Source organism: Amblyomma americanum, chromosome 3 (assembly GCF_052857255.1).
Source record: "Amblyomma americanum isolate KBUSLIRL-KWMA chromosome 3, ASM5285725v1, whole genome shotgun sequence".
Lineage (NCBI taxonomy): Eukaryota > Metazoa > Arthropoda > Arachnida > Ixodida > Ixodidae > Amblyomma > Amblyomma americanum.
In genome coordinates, this window is record NC_135499.1 from 183,286,443 (window position 1) to 183,300,727 (window position 14,285).

The 14,285-nt window shown below is 47.4% G+C and overlaps 1 protein-coding gene across 1 annotated transcript in view; it reads left to right on the plus strand.

The window, feature by feature from the left end:
- Positions 1 to 8,288, plus strand: part of LOC144124305 (uncharacterized) — a 44,143-nt gene extending 35,855 nt beyond the window's left edge. Inside the window, exons 16-21 of the mRNA XM_077656940.1 lie at positions 1,709 to 1,819; positions 3,457 to 3,582; positions 3,731 to 3,857; positions 4,524 to 4,817; positions 5,664 to 6,100; positions 8,151 to 8,288. Of these exons, the coding sequence (XP_077513066.1) occupies positions 1,709 to 1,819; positions 3,457 to 3,582; positions 3,731 to 3,857; positions 4,524 to 4,817; positions 5,664 to 6,100; positions 8,151 to 8,288 (1,233 nt within the window). The remainder of the gene's footprint in view (positions 1 to 1,708; positions 1,820 to 3,456; positions 3,583 to 3,730; positions 3,858 to 4,523; positions 4,818 to 5,663; positions 6,101 to 8,150) is intronic.
- Positions 8,289 to 14,285: the final 5,997 nt, after the last annotated feature.

Here is a 14,285-nt window from a genome sequence, read left to right on the forward strand (position 1 = left end):
TAATTCGTTTTAGCAATTTGGGGGTTATCCATGGCTTCCGTAATTTTTTACCGAGCCTGAGCTTTCTTTCTGGAAAATGGTTCTTATATATTCGAGAGACTTCATCAATAAGCTTGCCGTACGGGTGTTTCAGCGAAGGTGATCATTCGGGTTGAAAAATATGTTTTTTTTTAAGTAAACAGAAGCTTTTTTTGGCATATTAGTGCCAGCGTTGGCGGACGTCAAAAAACAGGCGAATCCTTTTAACTAGCTAAGTGATTAACGAAATTCCAATAGTTAACTTTTAACTAATACCAATAGCGACCTGACTGCAATTAGAGATTTGTGGCCGGGCGTTAATAATAGCCATATCAGTTTTTAGAATTTCGAAAGCCCCATTATTCTCGCCGCTGTGGCACGACAAAATTTGGTTATTTCGACCAGTTACGACCACTGGAGGGGTTGCTTTGCCTGCATGCTTTCGAAAGCGCATGTATCTTCGCATGATGCAGCCATATTTTGACACCGTAGCCGCTGACAAGAGCGCGTGCAATCCGTGCTCTTCAAGCTTGGCGCGGAAACTATCAGGTATATGACCGGAGGCATTTCTCGTTACCCAGTGTTGTTCACAAACTGCAATATTTTTATCATTGTGCCACAATATAGCAGAATGCATCGTAACATTTTATTGCACACATGGCTAGCCCCGACATCGCTTCTCGCCCTGAAGAGGAGGCACCCTAGGATGCAGTGTCCGCTCCTATTTGGGTTATCCATGCTTACACTCTACTTCGTCCACTACGTTGATGTGTCTTTTACAGCGCTAGCGGTTATAGCAGTCCCCCGCTGTCACGTCAAGCGTCTGCTGTCACGTGATGACCCCGTACCATATATCCCTTCCGTCGAGTCTCGCTCTAACTGCGTCCTCATGAGGTGGGGCGCGCGGTCACAAAAAGACACGACCAAATGCCTCGAAACGCCTTTCACTGAACACGTGCTAAAATAACCGGTTGATGAAGCATCTTGCGCTACTGCGCAGTTGCAGCCGCCGCAGTTCAGACGAAGCCACCAGCGGTGACTTTGGCATATGACTGGCGTTGCGGGAGGACCATGCATGCGGCCATGGCGGGGCGTCTTGCTTTGTTCTCGCGGCTTGATTTCACAATCCGATTTGCATACTGATGCCGGTGGGATAGAGGTGGCCTTGCTGTAGCGATGATGCAGTAACATACCTTTCCTTTATCTAATCTGTTCACAGCCATTCGGAGGGTTCCTGACCTAGTGGTGTCAGTTGAAAGTGACAAGCGGGTTATATGCGATCCCCCTTCAGGATATCTCGAACTGCCCAATTAAGATTGGTAAGCATGGAGGCGTACACAGAAGGGTTAGCGAGAGCCAGCTGATAATGCTCGTGTTTGGGGAGCACTAAAGAGCTCTTCATGCACTTTAGTCGGCAGATATCACTGATAAAAATTAAGTTATCATTCGCTTGACCTTTATTACGTATGCATTGAGTTCTCCCTGGTTAAATTAAAACCTGCTCCTGCAAGGTACGGTTCGTCTACTTGTTCTAAATTTTACATGTGCTGGTCAGGTGAAAGCCTTACGTGGTGTGGGAAATAAGGGTTTATAGTTATGGTTGAATCAATTCGAACAGTGACGGCGCGCGTTCGTATTGCTGTGTTTTCGTATGTTTGTGCGCTATCTTTTTCCTTTATTCCATGCGCAGTGGCACCTGGGCTCCTACTCCGAGAGTGTTACGCCGACGTGTCGGGGCTTCGACACTTTTTATGGGTTCCACAATGGAGATGAAGACTACTACTCTCGAAACCTGACATTTGTAAGTGCGCAGAGTCATGAACTTGAACAATACCATGCATTTGTGCAAAGGTACCCATGTTGTCGTACATAAATGACAAATTTCTTTACTTTGGTAGCTTGTAAGTGGGTTCAATTTTTTCGTAACCGTAGCCTAAAAAAGAAAAGGACGAAGAAAGAGCAGTAATATAATTAAGGTCTTCTCTCGCCTTGCAAGATTTCGCGGCGTTAAGAGTCACTAAAACCCTGATTTACGGCGTCCATAATGCCGAATAGGTTCTTGGGATACCTGAACCAAGCTTGAAATGGAACACTGTCATCGTTTCAGTGAAAACAAACCGCAAGAGGATGATGGGAGAGCTTCCTTTCTGTTCTTTACGTCGATAGTAGTAGTGGTGTCATTCCGCCAATACGTCAGTCCCATCCTTCGAAACCTCCACTTTCACGCTGACAACGCACCACTCACCACCTCATCATAATCAGTTTTACTACACCCAATGCAGGACAAAGGCCTCTCCAATATCTCTCTAATTAACCTTGTCCTGTGCCAACTATGCCACCTTAAACCCCGCAAACTCCTCAATCTCGTCCACCCGCCCAAATTCATGCCGTCCCCCGCTACGCTTGCCTTTTCTTGGAATCCGGTCTGTTACTCTTAACGATCAGTGGTTACCTTGCATTCGCATTACATATTGTATTTGCGCCGAATTCTTCATCCTGATTTCTTTTCCGTCTTCTTAACCTAAGGCTCCTTTATTTTTTAAAGGTAGCGACAACTGCAGGCGCACATTGAGCCGTTGGGCGGAGCCGAAGGGGCGGAACCGCGATAGGCCAACCGGCCTATCATAGGTCGCAGCGGCTGGTTTTGACACTGTCGCCGCGCCCTGCGACAGACGGGTTGGCGACGTGTGACCTTTTCTCCTTCGCGCTCCGCCCCAAAGGAAGAGGGTGCGCGTATAACTGTCGCTACCTTAAAAAAAAGAGGAACCTTATCACTGCCAATTCACCTACTTCACCCTCCGTCCACGTCCACCTTCCAGAAGTGCCATCCATCACCCACTTCCCCAACACAACCCCCTAGATAGGAGGGCTGTCCGCCCACCAACCTGCATTCCCCCTTTCTTAGAAAAAGGAAAGAAGGAGAGCCAAAGCGCTCAATAGAGCAGCGAGACAAAACAGGTGAACAGGACCTTAGCGTGCAGAGCGAAGTGGAGAAGAGCCACTCCAGGAATGGGAGGAGGTAGCAAAGAGGAAATAGGGAGAGGCGTAGTGCTAATCTCGTAAGCACGACAAAGCAGGAGAGGAGAACAACTAGAACATCGCCAACCCACCCCCCTAGCTAGGGAGCGGTCCACACATTCACCTCCACCGTCCAGTTATCTGCCCATCCTCCCACCACGCTCCAAGCACGTCCACCATCCAGAAGCGGCACCCACGTTCCACAATCACCCTCTATTATAATTATAATATGTGATAGCTTAAATTTTTTTACAGTATTCTGGTAAAACAGAGACTTATGTGTTGCCGGTTTCATCGCTGTCTACAGATCTGCACGATGACTAAATCCCACCAAGCAGTCCGCAAAGGAAACGCTCTATTATGCGTACGTCGCGCGAGTATAATCTTCAACATCCGCGTGTTTTGTTGTTTTATGTATAGGATCATCACACTGGCCTCGACTTCTGGGTGAACAAAGAGCCGTTACGGCCTGAGCCTGGAAGATACTCTACGTCGCTGTACACTGCGAGGGCGCAGCACATAATAAAAAACCACAAGAGCTCGAAGGTACGCTACGCTATAAGCTTGCCACTTTAGAAAAGTTCGTTCATCAAGCAGTGTTCTTTGAGCTCATCCGATACGCGTATAACGGTGAGCCCGTAATGAGTGTGGAGAGATAGGCGGCTACTTCACGAATACCCTTTCTCTACTGCAGCCTCTTTTGCTTGTTATGAGCTACCAAGCGGTGCACGCAGCCGGAGGCGCTGAACCACTGCAGGCACCAAAGTACAACATCGACAAGTTTCCTTACATTGGAGAGAGAAACAGAACCATTTATGCTGGTGAGACTGACGTGAGCATATGTACCATAGGGCAGGCATTGGTGCTTTGAGAATTTCGAGAAAATAGGGGTTACTGCAGTCAGATACAGCTCAAGAGCAATGACGAATGTTTCTCTAAGGAGGGCTCTCCAGATAATGGCATCTACCGATTGTCATGACGCCGTGGTTAATCCCCTTGCACCTGCTAGGGTGACATCACAGAGGACTAGCAGCTACCAAGGGATTATTCGCAGATTAACCGGAAACTGTGACGACGTCACGACAATGGGTCTACGCCATTGGCTAGAGGGGCATTTGCCGCTGCGTACCTTAGTTGTATCCGACTAAAGTGACTATTGAAAACCAAAAAGAGTAAAGAGTAAAACACTTGGAGGAATAATTCTTGTTGCTCAAAAAGAATTTCATCCAAATGCAAGAGCTTCCTAACTAATTCTTTTCCTTCCTTTTACTTTTTGGTTTTCTCCATCTACAGAATTTGTAATTCAAATCAGGCGCATCCTAACAAAAAGAAAATTAAGGAAAATGGCTTGAATTGGGCCACTACAGGATGCGTGCACCACAAAGGAGTTAGACCCTAACGTCTTGCAGAGTGTATGCAAGCAAACTGTAAAACGCCTTTAACGTTTGCAGTTAATAAACGGCTCTCTCAAGGACTCTCACACGCAGGTATGGTAGACGCAATGGACGAGTCGGTGGGCCAAGTGTTCCGGACCCTGGGCGACGCCGGCATGCTGGAAAACACCGTCATCGTCTTCAGCAGCGACAATGGGGGTGCGCTGTGGGGAAATCACAACTCCCGCGGCGTCAACTGGCCTCTGCGAGGAGCGAAAGGCACTCTGTGGGAGGGAGGAACCAGGGCGGCCGCCTTCATCTGGAGTCCCCTGCTCGCTCGGAGGCGAAGAGTGTCCACCCAGCTGATGCACATAACGGACTGGCTGCCCACGTTTTACTCGCTCGCCGGTTGGTAGGCTTCGTTTACAGCGATGATTGGACGGGGGGCCCTTGTGGCCGGTAAGGCGGCGTAGGTGTCTTTGCCACCGTAGGCGCAGCACGTCATTACTTGCAACTCTGGATTACGCCTGCTGGCTGAGGGCAGTGATATTGAAGTGGGTTGAGGGAACGGCCGTCTTGAGGATATGCCGCGTGTGCCCTGTGATCCCAGTGGATGGGGCTTCGGCGGTGGGCAAAATTACTGGAGGTTTTTCGTGCTCTGTCAACGTGGCGTAGATAATGGGTTGGACAGGAAAGTAACGAACTTCACATCTCTTCTGGGTAGTGAACAGAACGTGCACTTTCGTTTTTGATATGGCATTGTGAGATTCGTGGACATGGTCGACTCCACACGCAGCCATCGACGCGGCACCCCTCTTACGCTCGAGGGTGGCAGTATAGGATTTACTTCAAAGCCATGGTGGTTATGTATGGAACAATGTCAAAGTGCCAAAAAGGGCACCATTTTCAAGGTGAGGCCAAAAGTCGAAAATGTCTTAATATGCAGTGGGCTTTGAGAAAAAAAAACAGCTTTAATTTTTAGCACGTGAACCCAACAAAATTACCAGTGCTGAAAGGCTAGGAGGTTGAATACACTATGCTCAATGAAAAACGAAGCCTTTCGACAGGACAGCCAAAGGCGAGGACAGTACGGGTGCTAAACTTACCCCGTCTCACCAACTGTTCCCTCAGTATTCTCTATTAAGTGCAGTACAGTTGTAGTAATCCAGTTTACTTGGTATCGAAGCAAGAGGTGTTTGCTGTTTCACTCCTACGCTGCCAAAAACTTCAATGGTTCACAAAGTGCTCTTTCAGGTGGCAACGTGGCGAAGCTGGTCGGGCTGGATGGATACGATATGTGGCGGCAGCTGTCCAATGGACAGCGATCACCTCGCGCTGAGCTGCTTTACAACTACGACTACGTGTTCGCGAACTCGACAGCGCTTCGGAACTCCCGCTACAAGCTGGTCCTAGATGGCACTCGAGTGTTCAACCAGCGGTACCCAGCGCCGGGCGGCAGCTGTCAGGATCTGGATCTGGACGAGCTGCTTGACCAGTCCACTGCAGCCGATGTGCTCAGGAAGTTGTACCGAAGAAATCGCTTGCCTTTATCCAGGGACTGGAGAAAGAAAGCCACACTCACGTGTGGTAGAGCGATCAAACAGAACTTTCCATCGAACACCTCTGTCTACCTGTTCGATATCGCCGCCGACCCCTGTGAGCTTAACGACCTTTCAAACACGCTCCCGAATGTAAGTGTTCATAGTGATTCACTTTATATTTTGATGAACGAGAGCTTGGCAGAGATGCTGGGTAGGGAGGGGTGGGGTTATTTCGATTGTTTTTTCGTGCTCGTTCATTGGGTGTTTCAAAGCCACCCACTACCTGTTAAGATGAACCTGTTGGCATAGCGCCGTCAGGCTTCCTTGACAATGCTAGTGGCTGGAATTAGAAAGGCGGTTAGGCTTCGTGCGTACAGAGTGTGTTAACAGCTGCAAAGCAGCTCTGAAAACAACCATGTGACGCCCTTCATATATATGTAGCAAACCTGCTGCAAGTAAAGGATATTGTCAGCATACAATGCTGTCATTTTTCGTCCGACCACATGAGGTGTGAACGATGGCAAAAATTGAGTCAGAATGCTCCGGCATATGGTCGCGTGTGTTTTACGTTTATGGGTCGATGAGTGAGTGGTATGGCCCTCGCAAAGTATCTTAGAAGGATGCCGGTCGGAACACCCCTCCCCCATATCTGGAGCTCCTGTGACAGTACCATGATAGTAGTGCCGAAATTTCGGTCATGAGTTCGTCAGGCGATCAATATGCGCGAAATTGATTCCTAACAAAGGAGTGTATTGAATGATAATTATGCTTTCAGCCAAAAAGAAATTTTACCTATATTAAGGTAGCAGAGGATGTTGATATTCAATGTATAGTAAAATTGCTTTAATTCTACCTCTAATAATTCATAAAACTACACAATTAGAACTTCTCGTCTTGTTCCGCCTAATGCACGCAGATACTATTTTATGACGCCAATCGTTCGTTTCTTGAAAAAAATTTTTCTATGGCAAACGGGTAATCCAGACAGGCGACGAAGTTCACACGTGCACAGGGCGCCGGAAACCGGATGATGAAGATAGTGAGTGAGCGACTTAGAAGTCTGCCGACTATAGCACGGGTGCCGCTTGTTACCAATCGAAATGTAAAGGCGCCGTGCTGGATTGCTGTGATAGTCAATAGAAATGGCACGAAAGGTTGTTTCTATTCTACAGCGAAATCTGTGAGAGCTTTGTACAATGCGTTTAGTAGAAGCAATTTAAGGAGTGCACCGGCTGCTGACTAAAGCGTTACGCGTTAGGTGGACACCACCGCTATACGTACCTCAAAGCGCGAATGAGGCGTCCACTGACCCAGGAAGCCAGTTATGCGCCTTTCCGTTTCTCAAAACCAAAGGACAGTTTTGAATGCGAATAAGATAACAGTGGGAACTAGACTGTTCGCTTCGTGCAAGCGGGCCCTCCATGGAGTCCGTGAAGTGTGCCAGGAACGCGATCAAACCGGAAAACGCAAGCGTAAAAAGGCCGAGCATGCACGTGAGCATATTCACGCCAAAACGGGCCGATGGTACGTTCAAGCGGACAGTCACCTGTGAAACATTCAAATGAACCTGGCACTACAGACCTCTCGGTCGCTAATGCCAATCAACTTGCGCTGAGTGATGGGCTAAGCCGATAAGCTTAGACGTAATAATGTTTTTTTTGTGCTGCGCTTTGCTGTTGCTTTTTTTTGCACGTGTATTGTGCACTGTGCTGAGATATTTCTTCGTGCTATATTGGTACTAATAGACCCTAATAGACTAATAGTGGTGCTATAGTGGTACTAATAACGTACTAACAGACACCTGTAATCGATTTACGTCGCGCTGGTTGAGTGTACCCAAGCCTTGCTATTTTTTAGCGGAGGCTGCTTACGCCCTGAGTGTCCTAGACGACATAAGCGTTTGTTCAGCCGATAGCATGCTCACAGTGCTCAATTTGGCAGAACTCTGAAAAATAGTTAATGCCACGCAAATTTCTTGCACGAAGCAATCAGCGATCACATTTTTATTTTTTAACAAATAAAGTTTTTCTGAAGTGAGGCTCTTCGTTATCGTTTTATTTTATTTCTGTCCCCTGATATTTCGACATTCAGCTAATTCGTACATTTTTTCCAGTCCTGTGAAATCCGAATTAACGGATTGCATTTTTTCCTATGTGGAAAAGTGGATACTCTCACGTTTGTACCTATATCTTTTCGACAGGTTGTGGCGTCCTTGAAGAAGCGCATTGACTTCTACCGAGCAGCTGCGGTGCCAGTAAGGAACAAGCCGACTGACCCTGCAGGCTTTCCTGAGAACAGCAACGGAATATGGGCGCCCTGGTTGCCGCCATCATGCTGATTTCGAACATCTCATGCGAGGTTTACAAATATATGAACTGGTCAACAAAAATCAAACAAAAAAGAGTAATTTTGTCGCCACTTTCTTACCTGATATTATGGATTGCGCGGGTATATTGCAGGAGACTAGCTTTATTTTAGCTTAAGGCTCCCATTCACCTGGAAAGATGGCGTTGGCGTTGTGGCCAGAAACTCACTTCACGCGTGGATGTCTTGAATGCAAATAATTGAAGAGAGGATCTGTAATGTGAAGTAAAGTCGGCGCTTGTCTTAAACGACTTAACTTTATAAAGTATTGGCTTTTACACAACTAAAAATTTCACTTCCTGAAGAAGATTGGGCCCCGGCTGAGGCGTCAGAAATAAATAACCGTCTTCATTCGGGACTGAACCTCCGATTCTCAGTTCGCCAGGCAGGCACGTTACTGACTAGACCATGCAGGCACGTTTTTTTTATAACGTGGTAGTTAATACACTGAATATATATTCTGTTTACATGAACTATTTACAAAACATTTAGGAAACGCCACGAAGGACATCTCAAAAAGACAGAGCAACAGAGCACTAGACGGGAGGTAAGGCTGAGCACATCACCAAAAAGAGCCGCTCCGGTTTAAAGTCGGTCAGTTCATTCTCTTCCTTCAGGTGAACAATCATTCGGCAGAAATGAGATTTCGTTGACACAAATAACTCACAGTGCCGGTCCATTATTCAGTTTTCCATAAGCTGTGTAGTGGAATAAGAAAGAAATATATCAAGGGGTCCATCAACACATCGCATTCTGGTGAGGTATCGTATGGCATGAAAAGTGACATCAATTCGCGTTTTCAAAGTATGTTGCAAGACATCCCAGCAAAAAATTGCGTTCTTACAACTGATAAAGCAATATTATCATGTTTCAGGAATAATTCAGAGGCGGCATTTCACGGATGACAAACAAATGCCCTTTTTCTGAAGCAAAGTTTTCTCGGACATTGTTTTTGTATGTAGCTAGTAGAAGAAAATCGCCGGACTCAGTGAAAATAACAATTTTTTGCATCCACGTAAGGACATCATGTCCTGGCAATCCAAAGTACATTGAGCGGTACATGGAAAAACCACCGAAATCAAGTCTTTGTACAAGCGTTTTGGCGACACTGAAAATAAGAACTCTGTTGAAAAACGGACTGCCACAAAATGCACAGCAAGATATACCTCATGCACAAACCTCCCATCAAGGATTGCCGGATAAGATATAGGACACAATCAGGGCGGGCAAAACATTACTTAAATATGTCTGAAGAAAAAAACCAAAAGAACGCTTGAAGTATCAGATGAGAATTGTCGCGAAAAAACATAAAACGGACAACATTCTGCCACACATAAAGCTGGAATAAACCTAGTCCAAAAATGGAGTTGCACAGTAAATGTGTCACTTATCAGTGGACACCTCCTCCGCGCCGTGAGGGAAGGGCGAAATGCAAAAGGCGCCCGTGTGCTGCTCGATCCCCGGCGGTCGAAATTATTCCGGAGCCCTCCACTACGGCACCTCTTTCTCTCCTTATTTCACTCCCATTCTTCCATCCGTTACTGAAACCTTGTGTGGGCGGAGGCAAGATGGCGGAGGGAAACGCACTGCCAATTTGTAGGTGCCTAACGCTTACGAGCGCGAGCCCTTTGTTTTCTTTTTGCCACTATCGAGCATGTCGTCCGATGTGACGACATGACGACCTGGAAATAGTAAACCGCTTGACTAATAGACCCCTCCAGTCACTGCTTCAGACGGCTCGGAGATAGCGGAGCGGACGCAGTGGACGGACAGACATTGCGCCGGGCGCGAGATCACGGACGGAAGTGCATGCAGAGTCCGCGAAGGTCCAGCTCTCTCATTGCAATTGAAGCCGGAAGAAAATGCGCGAGAACAAGATTCAAATCTACCTGCCGTCAACAACGAGGCGAAACTACATACACGCGAAGGCGCAGGAGTTTGCGCTGCCGAAGCATAGGCAAGGCGAGGCAGCAGCAAGACCCTTCAGTACGTACCGCGGCAAAGGAGGCGCTAAGACGTCGGCGCGGATATTCAGCTGGCGACAAGGAGACAAGGGGGCGTCAGAAGCAGGCAAAGCAAGAAGGAGGAAAAATAAAGGCCTTCGCCAGGAAGCTCAGGCAGAACCAATTTGGGCATTGTTATTGAGTCTACTGCCTCTGAAACTCATGTTCATGGGAAAACCGTCCAGTTATACTTTTTACTTGAAAACCAGAAAAGGGTGCACGTGCACAGTCGCGGCAACACCTGTTGTACATTACTGGATGCGAATTAAGCCTACTTCCAACTCCCTACAAGAATCGCGCTGCTGAATAGTGGTATGGTATACGGTATGCTGCGGTATGCTATGGAAGCGGTGTTCAATGTACCCAACGGCACACGGTCTATGAAAGACACCGGGGTTGAGGGCTCTGGGTTAATTTCGAGCACACGGGGTTCTCTAACACGCGTTGACATCACATAGCGCACACGGGCGTTTTAAGTTTCGTCAACATTTAAATACGGTCACCGTGACTAGGATCTTTTTACGCGTCCTTGAGCTCAGAAGCCGAACGGCATATTAACTAAGGTACCACTGCGAGTACTGCAGCTGAAAGATGCGTGCTGCTTCAGTTCGCAACCATGAAATGCTTTTGCACCCCTTTCTCATTAAAGTGAGGCGGACATGGCGCCGAAATTTTCTGTTAAGTTGACGCCAATACCAGCCACAAAATTGGCACAAGAGCCTAACATGTTCAAGTGTTCGATTGAAAACCTGGTACAAGCTTCACCCCCCTGCAAAAAAAAAAAAAATGCTTGCACGCACGGGCACCGGCAGTTATTACAGATGTGAAGTGACATGGAAGCACAGTGCTCATAGAATAGAGAATAAAGGCTAGTCGATGTCACTCCTGGTACGCTGCAGGGACCCACAAACACCTGAACTGAGCAGCTGGACGGCAGCCAGTGGCTGCAAGGTTTCATAGTTTGTACTCGGCAGCGCATTGCACTTGCACTGAACTGTGAATTGAATTTAATTGTAGAGTCTAACGTCCCACTACGATACTTGAATCATGAGGGACGTCAAAGTGGTCTGCTCTTGACTAATTTAGACCACCTGGGGTTCTTTAAGGGGCACCGACTTCACACAGCACCCGGGTGCTTTTTGCGTTTCGCCACCATCAAAACGGGGCCGCCGCAGACCTGCGTAGCCAGGTTACTGGCCGGCTTCATAGGAAACCCTTGTGTGGCTGCTGATACACCCCATTTGCCTGTCGTTTCAGCGAAAAGCAATTGTATTTGTAAGCTTGAGCAACTACTAATTTTCCAAAGAGGGCCCGTTATGCGTCCGAAGAAGAATTTCTAGCATTCTGTGCAATCCAGAGCGTTGAATAACAGGGGAACGTAATGCGAGGAAATTTTTTTAGCTCCTCCAGGCGTTAATTCATATCTAGCAAAGTGCCAAAGATAAATAATTTCTTAATATTAACGACCAGCGCCCACTAAGTATTATTTACGTTCTTTTCAGCACCATCAAATAAGAAATGCATTGCCGGGCACTTTGTCGACAATTATACCACGGGCGCATCTCGTGGAAGAGCCACCACGCATAATTTCTTCTTAGCAGATGTCTTCTTTACTAGAACGCTTGCAACGAACACAGCAATTCCCAATTTTCAGCAGTCATAGAGAAATAGTCAACGCCCAGTCATTGGATATTCAGCCTTGTGTGTAGACGTTGCCGCACTAATCGCTACGTTACCAGCCACGGTGACACAGCGATTAGAGCGTTCGTCTACTTAGACCGACTACGCGGGATGAAATCCCGGCAGCAGAGGTCACATTTCGATGGAGAAATTGAAGTTTAAATTGATTTTTTGAGGAAAGGAAGGTGAGGTGAAAGAAAGAAAGAAAAAAAGAAAAAAGGAAGAAGAAAAGAAAGAAAGAAAGAAAGGAAGAAAACAGGAAGAAGAAAAGAAAGAAAGGAAGAAAGAAAGAAAAAAGAAAAAAAAGGAAGAAGAAAAGAAAGAAAGAAAGAAAGAAGGAAAGAAAGAAAAAAAAGAAGAAACAGGCGTCATAGGAAAGGGATCCGCAATTATTGGACTACTTGGGGATCTTTAACGTAGACTAACATCGCACAGCACGCGGCACCTTGGCGTTTCGCCTGCATCGAAACGCGGCCGCCGCGGCCGGGTTCGTACCCGGGAATTCCGGCACAGCAGCCAAGCGCTCTAACCACCGCCTTAGCAACCACCTTAATGTGAGGGTACTTTCATTTTTCCCAAGCATTGCAACCTATTGATCGCACGATGTCGCTAAATCTCGGCACTACTGTAACGCTCTCAGTAGCTAACACCCAACAGGCAGCCGTGGCTCACTGCATAAAAAAATGAAGGGCCGACAGTGCTTGCAATGAACTTGGCTTCAATAACAAGGTTGTTTTTCCTGCACTTGAACAAGGAGACCACTGATGGAAGGACGACAGCATGGCCCTTGTTTGACGCCCACTGCCGTCGTGACCCCGTGCGGCTGCCTTGTCACGATGTCAAAAGTGATTGAATGAAGGTTATGGATTAAGCGTCGTCAAAAGCGTTCAAGTACCACAATAGAAACAACTGAAAATCCTCGCAGTGCCTCTGACTGCTTGGTGCTATTTTTTTACAGCGCATTCATTGCTTTAAAGGGTGAAGGCCCGCGAGCTGCAAGTAATATTTAGCAGCACTGTAGCATCTTTAGCGAAATTTTCCCGGCCAACGCGTCCACGGCCAGGATGTGGTTGCAGCTGTTTCATGGCTTAACTCATGGAGAGAAGGCAAGTGCAGTTTACTGCCCTTGCAAGCCTGCCCTTAACAAGGCATCCACGTTTGGACTCCCAAAACCTCCCTTCTTCTCTGCTTAGGTGATTGCCGTTTCAGAGGCGCTTTTCTTCGTGGTCAACATTCCAATGCTACCTACATTGTCAGAAGCAGCGACGCCCTTCAAACAAGACGCCTGCATCGACAGTCGCACTCGAGAAATTTGCCAAAACGTCCATCGTCTGGCATCACGTATCCCGCAGCCAATTCGTATCGAGTGCACCTCACGTGACCTCATACGCTTCCAAAGTCCTGCAGGCTCTGCGACACGCCAAGCGACACCAACCTCCTTTTAACCTCCTTTCAACCTCCGGCGTGGCACATGTGCTGTCATCCCTACGTGTGTGGTAACCCTCCACCGCTTTCTTACCCGTACAGGGGAGGTTGCGCTTCGGAGAATCCGGGTCGGAGTTGCCCCCACCTGTTCTGTAACTGGAAAGTGGCGTCAATTTCGAGACTTATGTCCCAGCCCCGGGTGTCTAACCTGCAAACCCCGGAATACTGAGGCTGATATGCACCACCTGCTGTGGGTTTACCCGGCGCTGAAGCCGACGAGAATTCGGCATCTGGCGCAAGCGGGTCTCCTGACGAGCCATCCTTCGTCGTATATCGCTTGGACGCAGGGACCGCGTCATCGCTCATTCCTCGACTTCATTAGATCGGAAAACCTTTTTTCATTCATTTAGCCATCTTCTTCTTTCAGCCAACACTGCATTTCGCTTTTATGCCCTGAGGAAATAAACATCGCATTATAAAAAGATTCCCCAGTTACACCTTTACAGTGATAGCAGGTATCGTTCACGACAGAGTTAATCACTACGCAAACGAGTGTCAACAGACATTAAATCTGCTGCAACTCTGGATTTGTCCGAGCGCTCATACATCAATCTTTTATTCCTCAGTTATCTGGCCTTGTCATTTAATGAAATAGTCCGTGATCCCTCTTGGAACGCCACTACATCACAGTTTAGTTAAGCCGCTGCACTGGTTCAGTGGTTATGGCGCTCGGCTGCTGACCCAATAGACGCGGGTTCGATCCCGGCCGCGGCGGTCGAATTTAGATAGACGCAAAATTCTAGAGGCCCATGTACTGTGCGATGACAGCGCATGTTAAAGAACCCCAGGTGGTCGAAATTTCC